General features: G+C 36.6%; 1 protein-coding gene across 1 annotated transcript; it reads right to left on the reverse strand.

The window, feature by feature from the left end:
- Positions 1–472: 472 nt before the first annotated feature.
- On the reverse strand, positions 473–11,254 carry LOC140142389 (myeloid differentiation primary response protein MyD88-like). The gene is made up of 7 exons (XM_072164358.1): positions 10,904–11,254; positions 10,626–10,800; positions 7,075–7,143; positions 5,192–5,263; positions 4,743–4,923; positions 4,143–4,234; positions 473–2,609 (listed from the first exon to the last, which is right to left on the reverse strand). The coding sequence occupies exons 1-7, from the start codon at positions 11,252–11,254 to the stop codon at positions 2,461–2,463; spliced, it is 1,089 nt and encodes a 362-aa protein (XP_072020459.1). The 3' UTR covers positions 473–2,460.
- Positions 11,255–12,418: the final 1,164 nt, after the last annotated feature.

Here is a 12,418-nt window from a genome sequence, read left to right on the forward strand (position 1 = left end):
TTTGTTATTGGCTGTTCTGCCATATATTAATGTTAATGTGCTTGATATGGTCCAATGGTTCAGTCAGAGATGCCATTTTTCAAATTACGGATGTGTGAAATATTACACACTTTGCGAATTTTGAACTATGATACTTTGTTCTTAATTTATTTTCACAGTACATTGTACGTACCCGGAGTACATAGCCGTGTTGAGCATAAAAATTAACATTTCAGGAAAATTTCCAATTTCACAGTAAATTGAAATTCCAAACTGAATGCTAATAGTAAAAAATCATTTAAAGAATAGTTAAAATTCCAAAATTTTGGCAGTCATTGGATCCTCTGGCTCTGCCGAGGTGCTGCCTCTTTAGTTCAGAAGACCTACTGGAATGTTCCTCCCATCAAGTAAAAAATTTAATTATCCATCGAAAAATGAGCAAAAACACGAGTTACACACCACACACAAATAATTTTAACTGAATCGTTTTGACTGGTTTTTTTACATGTATTTATTCAAACTGAACTGAACATACATATTGATGAGTTGCATAATGATACACATTCATATTATACATGTATACAAAAATATTTACATATAAAAATATCCTTATGTTAAGATTTTAAATCTTGCAAATCTTTGTTTTGGTCGAATTTAATCCAAAATTATACCATGTAGTACTTTTGATGAACAAAATCCTGAAAGGTGGTACGGGTATATGCGGTGGTCAAGGGTCCCTTTTTCAAGCTCTCCGGCAGTTCCTGAAGCCCACATTTGGATCTGCTCCAGTTCTTTGAGCCTCAAACTCTGACAATTGTAGCTCTTTAAGCTCAAATTTAGAACTTTTTAGCTCCACAGCCTATAATTTGGCCCTAATTTCAGTTCATCAAGCCCCTAGTTTTGCTTGAAAATCAGTTGTTAGTTCCCAAAGTTTAATTATTGTGAACCATGTCAACTTTGTGATCAATTCAATATATGTCAGAATGATAAAGTGGACCATATTCACATTATAAACAGATTGTGATTGGTTCACTCTTATTATCACTTGTACTCACTACATGTGAAAAAACTGACATCTTTAAGTAAAATGTCCCTTAAGTTACATCATAATGTGGCCAATTACATTGGTGACTTATTTATTTTACATTTTCTGTCAATAATCTGTCTACCAACTTTGATAAGAAATGATATGACTCTATTCTGAATCTCAAGAAACGTATTTTAACCTAAATCTAATCAACTTCCATGTGGACAAAATATGATCAATACTGATAGTGTCATGATCATTGTACTTGCTCTCTAGAGCTGATAGCCTAATTGGTATAATTCCTGGTTAACAAATTCTCAGTAGTATATATACTATTCACAATTTCACATACACAGTTGTGAAAAAAAACTTGCTGCTTTAGTAAGCTTTTTACAATGTTTATCGGTGATAGTAAATAATTATCCAGGATGTCCAAAGTTCAACTGTCCTGCTCAATAGATTAATATGGTATCAAGATAAAATGTAACTAGATAGTTCTTATGGTGGATACAATGATTTGAATTAAGTAGTTTTGCTTTTATATTCCAAATATAATGTCCTAAATTGCTTGTGTAAATCTATAAAATCAAACAATCTTGTGTTTGCAGACAATTAACTGTTATTGGAATTGGAAGTAATTTTATTCAGTATTTTCACACTGAAGTACTTTCAGAAAAATAATTAAGATATTTAAAATATGCATGTTTTTGCTTGGTGGGTAACCATTCAATTTTTTTATAGTACTGTGGGCATGTAGCTGGGTCATCACCATACGCTCGCAAGCTAATAAGGTTGCATGGGCATATTTTCAGGGTTGGTCAGGTTACGCCAATACAACAATATATTTTGGGGAATAGCAGTTATATTACATATTAACTTGCTGGGCAATGTTTTCAACTCTTGATTGTCAAAATCAAGTACTACACATTCTATACTATGTGTATATTAGGTTGATTAATTGGGTGCTTCTAAACCAGATGAACAATCCATGATTAAATCAAACTGCCGTTTTTACTGCATAAAGTTGTGACTAACTGACTGTTTTGTCAGTCTAAGCTTATGTTGAGTGCTGTATATAGAAATGTCCAGAAGAGAGTTTGAGTACATTTTGTAAAAAAGCCTTAACTTAAGCTGATGAGTGCCGCATACAGGAATGTCCTGCAGAATGGTCCAAGAGCTTACATGGTGTAGACGCACACATTGATAAAACGTAATATATTTGGTGGTTCACAAGGCTTTAATTCACAAGTACCATACGCCTGCTTCTAGCACCTGTGAAAAAAATTAAAGCGCTAAATTTCAACCCTGACTATATATGCACAAAAGATGTGATTATGAGATGAACAATCCAGGCCAAGACCATTTTGTCTTCCTAATATCTTTAGGTTGAGTACTGTATCTAGAAGACATGTCCAGAGGAATGGGCAGAGTGTTACCATAATTTGTGGAAAGCCCTAGCTGAGGTTAAGTGCTGCATACAGGCGCGGCCAGAAGAATGGTCTAAGAGCTTCCCTTGTGTAGTCACACACAGTGATAAAGCGCAGTATATTTGGTGGTTCACATGGCTTTAGCATCACCAGTACCATGCGCCTGCTTCTGGCACCTGCGAAAAATAGATCAAACAACAGAGGTCATTATTTTGTCAGCTTTGGAATTAGTTCAATACAGGTTGCTAGAAAGGTCCATATTTATGCTGAATATAAACTGGTTTGTTTCAAACCTGACTCATGCATTGGTCAAGCTTCTCTCTGTCACCCCTCCCCAACCACCAAATGGCCTCAACTTTTGTTTTTCGAAAGTAACACCTTAAGAACGAATGATTCTTAAGATGTGAATTAGGGGTTGTATGGAATAGATTTTGACAAAAAAAAAGACAGGAATTGAAATAATTTAGAGCTAGAAACAGTGGCATGCACAAAGGGGGTGTTCCCCTCACTTTTATCAGTGAGGAAAATGTGTCCAATCAGTTTTATCAGTGAGGAAAATGTGTACAATCGGGGAAAATTTGGGGAATTAGCTATTACGATGAGTGAAACAACCAAAACTATTTGAACAGAGGGAGGAATCAAGACCCATGCCCCCCACACTTTTGAGAACCTGCAGACGCCACTGGCTTGAAATTTTAAAATGTAAAAAACATTGGTCTTGAAATTGAGAACATTACAAGGGGAGAGGGAAATTAGGATGTGAATTGCTAGGAGTGGCTGATGGGTGACAATTCTGGCAGGATAAACAAATGAGCAAGACTTTATAAAATCCTTTTATAGCATGCTATAGAGTCGCCAAGAAGTTTCAATTTAACAGCAAGATCAAGGTTCTGTTCAAATCATTCAGTTATATAGTGTGACCTATTTACAGAGGCTTCATTGGACTTGACTGTCATATGAGGAGCACTTCATTTCCTGCTATTGTAAACCTACAACCAAACTTTGAACATTTAACTTCCTCACTAACCATGTGACCAAACTATGTACCAGTCAAGTCTTTGCACAGTTTGATGAAGACCTTGTGAATATATATGGGGCTTTCAGCATCAGTAACATTAGGAACTAAGCAAGTAGTACTGTATAGTAATGGTACTAATCAATTTTCAAAATTTCTTACTTTGGTCTGAATGGATCAGATTGTGTCACATATATATACACAGAGCAATATCAGAAGTATAAAGTGGTACTACACCCCCTGATAAATTTTTGGACTAATTTTGCATTTTTCTCAAAAAATAACTACACATTGGTACAAAAGTTAGGGGCAAGGTATCCAATTACTTCACTGAAATTTCAGTGATTCAAGACAAATGGTTCATTATATATGTTAAGAAATGAGGTACATTCTAGCGGTGCCTCTTTTCTTATCATCAATAACGTACCGCTTGTCTTGAGTCACTGAAAATCCAGTGTAGTAACTGGATTCCTTGTCCCTGTAATATACATAACTTTTGTTACCAGTATGCTAATATTTCTGAGAAAAATGCAAAAATAGTCACAAATTGATCAAGGGGTGTAGTACCACATTAAGAGTGCAATTTGGAAGTGCATGCTTCAGGAACTTTATGTTTTAACAGTGGAATAGAAAATTTTGAAGAGCTGCCAAAAATAATACAGCACTTTTTCACCAATTAGAAACTGCTACATACCTGGTGATAAAGACAGGGCAAACTTGATATGGAAATCACAACTATCACTTTCCAGGAATTCAGGAGACAACACTACAATCATTCGCTTACATCTGCAATCAAAAAGAGAAAAAACACATAACAGATTAGGTTGGATTGAAAAGGCATTTTTATTCAGAAGTATAGTATATTACATTGAAAATAATCCAACATATATTTGTGATTTTCAAACTTGGCATATTAGCTAATACTATTATCAGTGCTCCTCTAAGGATTTGTTGGGCCAATTTTAGCTGTGAGCCAATCATTCGCTGCCAAGACCCCTGGTGGGTTTCTTTTCTATACCCAAAATGTTTTAATTTGTTAAATATTAATCATGGGGAAAACGTTGGCAATTTGCATTAAATTTGACCGAAAATATTCACTTTGGTATATAGCATTGGATCCAAATTTCTTGGAAAATTGATTTGAATATTGATGGGTCCACTTTCAAATTCTCAGCAGAAGACCCCAACCATAGACCCTATTCTTTATGGTCTATGCCCCAACCAAACCAAACTTGAGTATCCCCAGGAATATTTTAAACAAACAGAGAAAACAACCAAACTACAGCAAACCAACCTGTTCTCAATGAGCTCAGCTGTGACTGTGTTATAATCGCCTCCTGGTACAAGATCTCTCCAATCCGTACACAGTCGCAGATTATAAGGTGGATTTTCCATCTTTTGAATTATATCTAGCACAAATGGATAGTCAGTTGCGGTGTTGTGACAAATGTAGGCATCAAATGTTTCTACTGGACCTGGAGAAAGAATTGAATGGGTCATGAATCAATGATAATAAAAATGTAAATCACATCCAGGTAAACATACTTCTTTCCTTGTGGTTGATTAAAAGTATGACATTCTATTCAGAAATAGATGGGGGAACTTAATGCTCATTCAAAATGAACCCTAAACAAGTATTTTTACTGGGGCTTCCATAATTCTTTAAAGAGGGAAAAATGGAAAAATTTAACTTATTTCTAATGCTATCTAAAATTGAAACTTTTGTTGCCGATGTAGACTTACCATCAGGGTGATCTGACAATGTTATACCTCGTAGGTCTTGACATCTTGGAGTGTTTGGATAACTACCGGAAACTGCAACAAATAACAAGTTGATTCAAGTTTATACTTTTGAAATTAAAAATATGATTTGATATAACAAGTTGGTTTGATAAGCGTGCAAAAAAATAGATGAGCATGGCCAGAATGCAAAAGGGAAAAACCAAATGTTGTTTTCATTTAAAAACACCTAGGGTACAAGTTCTTAAGAAAAAAGTGGAAACAATTTTACTGCCAGACTTTGGGTCAAGAGAAAGGAAATGCTTAATCCAATCTACACTACCACTTCTACAGGTGTTTTTGAATGACTGAATCTGCACCAAAACTAAAATGCCACGATCAAAAAACAGATAATACACCAGATATGATTTTTATGTTCCTTGCAGGTAAACCCAAACCTGCCAACTGTCCCTCATTTTGAGGGACTGTCCCTCATTTGGGGGTTTCCAAAGTGAAAAAGAGGGACAGTCCTGCTTTCTGAAAATTTCAGTGATGGCAAATTTTAATGTAAGAGCAGCAGAAAATGATGCAAATTTCACTTTAAAATTTTGCTATAGCATTTTCTTCTCAGTCTATTGTGATAAATTTAGACCTGCAAAACCTTCTCTGAATTCTGAAAGTATGGCACACGACACCTCAAGTCTTTGAATTTGTCGGTTCTTGGTTTGTATACATGTACAAGGTTTTGGCCTCAATGTCCCTTTTTCTGACTTTGGTAGGTTAGCAGGTCTGTATAGACCTAAGATGTCATCATTCGACGTCTTGCCGATGTACACATCATTTAGCAAACATTGTTACTGCACATTTTAAAGCTATGATTTCCCATGGAGTGCACAGTAACAATGTGTGCATCAATGTAATGATATCCGAGGTCTACCCAGCGTTCGAAATAGGGCCGGTCAGCCGGCCATTGGCCTGTAACTTTTGGCCTGGCCGGTAACTTTTCTGACTGGCATCTAGTTGCTGGCCGGTAACTTTTAAGGTCAAGCCCGCTGGCCTGTAACTTTTTGAGGCATATTTCTAACACTGGGTCTACCGCAATATCTTATAGGATTTACCAAAAAGTCGAATTATGATGTGAATGAGCAAAATGAGTCGGATGTCGAGAATATTGATTTTGAGATAAATAATAGTATTCAACTTCCTTTGTATTTTATTGTTCTGTAAAAGACTAAAATGACCATATCTCTCGAGCTGTATGTCTAATTATAATGGGATTTTCAGCAAAATAAAACTCTGAGAATGGCCCATTATATGAATTTGGAAACTTGACTTTTTGATTTTGATCGACACCACACTCATTTAACTTGATTGCATCACAATTAGTTTGTGCCTCTAGTAAAATGAAGTGTCTAGTTATCAATACAGACATTGCATGTTTACTAGGGGAAGCAGGGTACAAATGAAATGTCTAATTATCAATATAGACATTGCATGTTTACTAGGGGAGGCAGGGTACAAATGAAGTGTCTAGTTATCAATACAGACATTGCATCCAGGGGGGGGCACTCAACTGAAATTTTGGTAGGGGTGTATGCGCGGAGCTCCAACTTTGGGAACTAAGAACTTTCTGATTTTGGGAAAAATAGGGGCTTGATGAACTGAAATTTCAACATTTTTTGTGGTTCTTGTGAACTAAAATTGGGCCAAATTATAGGCTTTGGAGCTAACAAAATTCCAAAATTTTCCAAATTTTGGCGAAGATCTACAATTGCCAGAGTTTGAGGCTCAAAGAACTGGAGCATGATCCAAATGTGGGTCTTAAGGAACTGCCGGGGAGCCTGAAAATGTGAGTACCTCCTCCGGCATTGCATGTTTACTAGGGAAGCAGGGTACATTATCTTTACCTTCTGCAACCTGTAAAGGTTTAGCTTCACTTCTGGAGTTTTTCTTCTTCCACCTGTCCACATCAATTTCTGTTAAAAACACAAGAAACAAGAAGTATTTTTGAATGCACATTGTCATCATTTAGTCCTATACAGTTATCTCTATTTTGGTTCCACACTTTAAATTGTCAGTTTACAAAATAAGCCAAAATCTTCAAGGGCCATTCAGACCTTCGGGTTTGAAATCTGTGGGCCGTCATCCATGTTCACAGGCCCAAACTTAAAGTGTAAAATTTTATGTTATATTGGTCCACATTTGTGACACTTCACAAAGTCACTTCAAGAATTCAGACTTGTAAATCAACAACAGTGTCAGGGACTGCCTTTTGAAAATGAGGTTAAGAGCTGTAGAATACCCTTGTCTTTTTAAAAATTGCACCTGTGGCCATTAAAGCATTTAGAATTTAACAAGTCATCAAGAGGAGCTATAAACTGCTTTTGAAGATGCAACGAGGAGCTGTAGAGGAGCAATTGCTATTGCTCCTCTCAAGAGGCAGACCCTGGAACACATTTTCTACAATCCAGGAAAAAAAGGTTGGCACAGTTTGCCTGTCTTTTGGTATATCTCTGCCCCCGCTCCCCCAATTCAATGTTGGACCAAGCCATGTTGTCAACAGGTCAGTGAGACCCTCCAACATTGAATGATGGGGAGTGGGGAAGGGTGAGATATAGGGGGGAGTCTGTACTACACATATATTGCATGCATGTTTCCCTCGCCTCCCCAATTTTAATAGGGCACGCATTTCCATTGTTTAGTGCAAGTGTGCCAACTATTAATTTCGCGGATTGTAGCTTTATACTGTGGAGACACATTTTCTAGCTTTATATTGTGAAGATCCAAATCTGATCATGTAAGAGATGGTTTATCTACACTTCTAGATAAATCATGTAGCCAAACAGAAATTTAAATAGAGATTTCAATCAAACTTTGTTTTCAACTTATCGTTTTGCATTGGGGGGGACTTTAAAATTAGCCAGTTTTTGAAGGAAACATTCATTAACGGTCCACTTTTTTGCACCCCAGACATATAAATCCTGGCCATGGACCTGCATTTCACATAGCATTGATTCAGTTTACTTGGAGGTGGATGCGCTTATATTGCTTATATTTACTGATATTTTAGTGAGAAAACAATTTCTTCTTGTGTATTTTAATCAGACTAAAATGATCAGCTTTTAACCTATGAAAATTATTAAAATTGAAAGAAAATATTACAGCATAAGAACTATTAAATTTGTGGACCCAAAACAACAATCATTAGGATCCACAACATGTTCATCTATCAGGGCACAGTTCTTTAACCCCCATACATTTGTACATTCATTGAATGACCTTAGAAAATATGGGTACAAAAACTCATACTTTGCAAGTTGAGGTCAAATTTTGCACTATGAGTGTTTAATTGAGGCCATTGAACTATGCCATTGGGATGAGGCTATTGTGGTTCATAGTGAATAGCAGTACGGTACAGAACATATAATTTGGTAATTACAGGTGTCAACTGATTTGGAATCCAGGGACTTCTGTATCACGTAATACTTTAATTCATTATGTCCATAGGCATAGATCCCGGGGATGGGGGATTTATCCCCCCCAATATTTTGCCAGGGGGGGGATGGTCCATACAATCATCCCCACCCCCCATGTTGACGCCTGATAATGGGTTGCTTAGTAACCAAATTAACCTCATATTTGCCCATTTTAGCCCACATTTGTACCATAAACTTATTCTGTCACAAAAAGGTGCTTGGTTGACTATACTTCAAGAATTTTCCAACTCCACCCCCCCCCCAATGTCAAAAAAGAAATCTATGCCACTGATTATGTCATTGTGTATAACTGTTGTGAATCCCGGACCTGCATGTCTTGTGTGCAGTATTCAAAATATTTTCAAAATAAACGTTTCATTTGTCACCTCAAGTAATTTCAAAATAAAAACTTGCAAAGCAGTGCCCTGGCCTTGAATCCAGGACACAAAATTGTTCATAACAGAATATTCCAAATTCAGGTCCGGGTTGTTCTGACAAAACAAAATGGAACCAGTGTAGCGAATCATAATGTATTCTTTGTTCACTGGGTTCAGAGTGAACTCTCATGACGTCAAAGAAGATGCCAGAAAACTTAAAAATAACATAGAACAACAGGTCAATGAGCAATAAAATGTAATAAATAATGCAAGTATCATGATCAGACATTTTGCTATCCATTTTGCTTTGAGACTTGTAAACAACCCCTGTAATAAAAATTCCTTTAAAAAGGAATGGGGCGCCCAATGTGAGCGTGGACGTGATATGGTGAATTCCATGGTGTTTAGATAAATTTGGTATTATAGTGATTTTTTCTAGGGAAGAGTAGAAGACGATCAAATGCAAGAGAAATGTGTTTGATTGGGGAAGGTGTATGACAGGACCGTTTTGGATGAAATAAATTGAATTGGAATAAAGCTTTCATGTCAATTTGCGATTATGTGGGGTGGGGGAGTTCTGTTTTGGGGGCCTATATTGTAGTGAGGATATTGCTTTGAATATTGAACTGATTCATCATATAGACATAATTGAAAGGAGTACCAGTATTTTTATGATATGATTTGACAGTAGATATCCACAAAAAGCACTAAAAGGCGACAGAAAGATCCGTTGTGACGGAAATCAGACGTACATTGTTATGTTCAGCCCGCAAAGAAAATACTACACCCCTACAACAATGAACAAACACTCTGAGCAGCTAGTTTGTAAAATTGTTTAAAACAGCAACACACCAGCACAGTCGACTTCCGTGGGGAAAAGGCAATGAGAAGTATTAGCCATTAGTCTCCCACCTTTGCACAGTATTTTTGTGGGCCTGCGAGCACATCAGATACACCAAATTGCATTCTGAATACGATGAATGTCCTGATATCAAATGATTTTTAAAAATTTGTGATATATTACCAATTTTATGGCAAATTATTAAAAATTGATATTTTTTATATATTTACTTTATGAATTTTTAGGTGTATTGGGTGAAAAATGTATCTCTTATATGAAAGGTCAAAATTTTCATATGACGGATGCATGGCTTTTCATCCCAGATACATACACTTTAAGTGCATGTACATATCATTAGATGGATACAATTTACTTAGAGGACTGTTAAATGTCAAAAATATCAATTTTTAATTTAGCCATATAATTGATATTATATTATCAATTTCAAAAAATCAAAATTATTTGATATCAGAAGGACATTCCTCTTAATAATTCAAAAAATAAATATGTGAAAACATCACTACTAAGAGCCCTTAGGAGTACTAGTATTCCACAGGTGATTGTGAGGGGAGGGTGTATCTATTCCCATTGGAGTGGACACTTCTTGCTTAACATTTTGGTAGAAGAGGACAAGCAAGCACCTTTCTAAACCACAGGTCAAATGACTTATTTTTGTCCCAAATGTTGGTTCTAACATTATATTTTTGTCCCAAATGTTGGTTCTAACATTACGTGAGATGGAATCCAACAGAAAGTAAACTTACTGATAGGTTTCTCCAGTTCTTCCAATACATCCTCCCGTCCCAGATAATCAAGACCTTCAAATAGTACTCCGATAGTGCTGTTCGCTCGAGTTTCCCATTCCTGTAAAACTGTTTCTGTTGGATCAGGCGCAAAGCAATGTTGCAATTTCCAGCTGAGTAAACTCCAGATAATCGGCTAGACCATGCCAGTCATTTCCTGATATGGGGTTCGGAGGATTTAAGTGCATGGATAGAATCCTGCGAGGTCTGTGCCCCAATGCCCTAATACTGATATTTGCCAAGTCTTCTGCAGCATTCACTGCTTGCGGAGCAACTGCCCCTTGTGTTGAAGCCATTTCCAACCTTGGTTGTGTAGACTCAGCTGAAGTAGAAGCCATGGGTTCGTGAGGCTGTGGATTTTGTAAATTTGATTCAGAAGAGGGGAACTGAGTTTGATCGATTGCCGGGTCTGTACACTGATCACTGCTTACAAACATAAACTCCTCTGAGTCTGATGATGCCTCGTCTGGTGCTGAAGAAGATGTTGTTTTTGAATCACTATTGAACTTGTGCACACTTGCAATAGGTTCCTTCGACTTGCGTTGTTTGCGAGATATTTCAGACTGTATACGTGCTAGAAAACCAGACATGTCACATTCGTGATGTTGAGTCAGTGGTCAACAGAAGGAAAGAGAAGGCGAAAGAAAGATCCGTTGTGACGGAAATCAGACGTACATTGTTATGTTCAGCCCGCAAAGAAAATACTACACCCCTACAACAACGAACAAACAACCAACTGAGCAGCTAGAGCTAGTTTGTAAAATTGTTTAAAACAGCAACACACAAGCACATTCGACTTCCGTGTTTACCGGATCTGCAACTGCAAACCCGGAAGTATGGAGAACAAGTAACAGCCACTTCATGAAGGACTTTGTGTGTCATGATCCCTGATATTGCGGTTTGCACAAGGTGATAGTAATATTTTTGTTTCTAATGGTTTTGAATAATTTAAAAGTTGGTTGAATTACACCATTTTCTCTTTTACTTTACACTTGTTTGTTTAGTTTTGTTAACTTTTTTTGCATGAAGTATACGGTAAAAATTATAATTGAGATTACCAAGACTGTTCTACTATATACAGGGGGGAATGAGTGACGAATTGTGATATGAGAAATATTATAGTATTTCCAAAATTCCAATAAAGTAATTATATAAAGTATAAGTTCTATACTTAAATTGATTTTCCTTTTGATTGAACTTCTGTTTTAACCAAGAGTGGTCAAGACATCATCATTTTTCATTTAAATGAACTAGTTTTTTTGGCTTGTTTTGTCTGGAAAATTATTAGAACCCCTATAAGTGATAATGAAATGACCTGGTAGCGGTAGGGAATTCCCCTTCAGTAAAACGACGTAACACGTAAACGTTAACGTCAGACCTGAAGTATTCCAGTCTCTTGGGAGTTTATTTGTTGTTGTAGTGCTTTTTGGTTGTCCTCGGAAAATCTTTGTTTTGCTAATTCAATAATGATTAAAAGTAAATAAAAACAAAAACCACAATGTTGCACAAAATAATACAGACCCAATCACCCGTGTAGAACCACAGTTGAAAGGTGTGAAAGTTATGAACCCCCGGGGGCCACTGTAATAAGGGGGGTATCAGGCGCGTCCGTAAATTCACGTAAAAAGGGTATTTTTTCAGACTAGGGTATACCGGTACGTTACGTGCGTAACGTGAATAGGGTATCAAATTCATGTAAAATTGGTGTAAAAAATTATGTTTTTGGAGCTCTTAGGGCCCATTCCTTGTCAACT

Source organism: Amphiura filiformis, chromosome 20 (assembly GCF_039555335.1).
Source record: "Amphiura filiformis chromosome 20, Afil_fr2py, whole genome shotgun sequence".
Taxonomy (NCBI): domain Eukaryota; kingdom Metazoa; phylum Echinodermata; class Ophiuroidea; order Amphilepidida; family Amphiuridae; genus Amphiura; species Amphiura filiformis.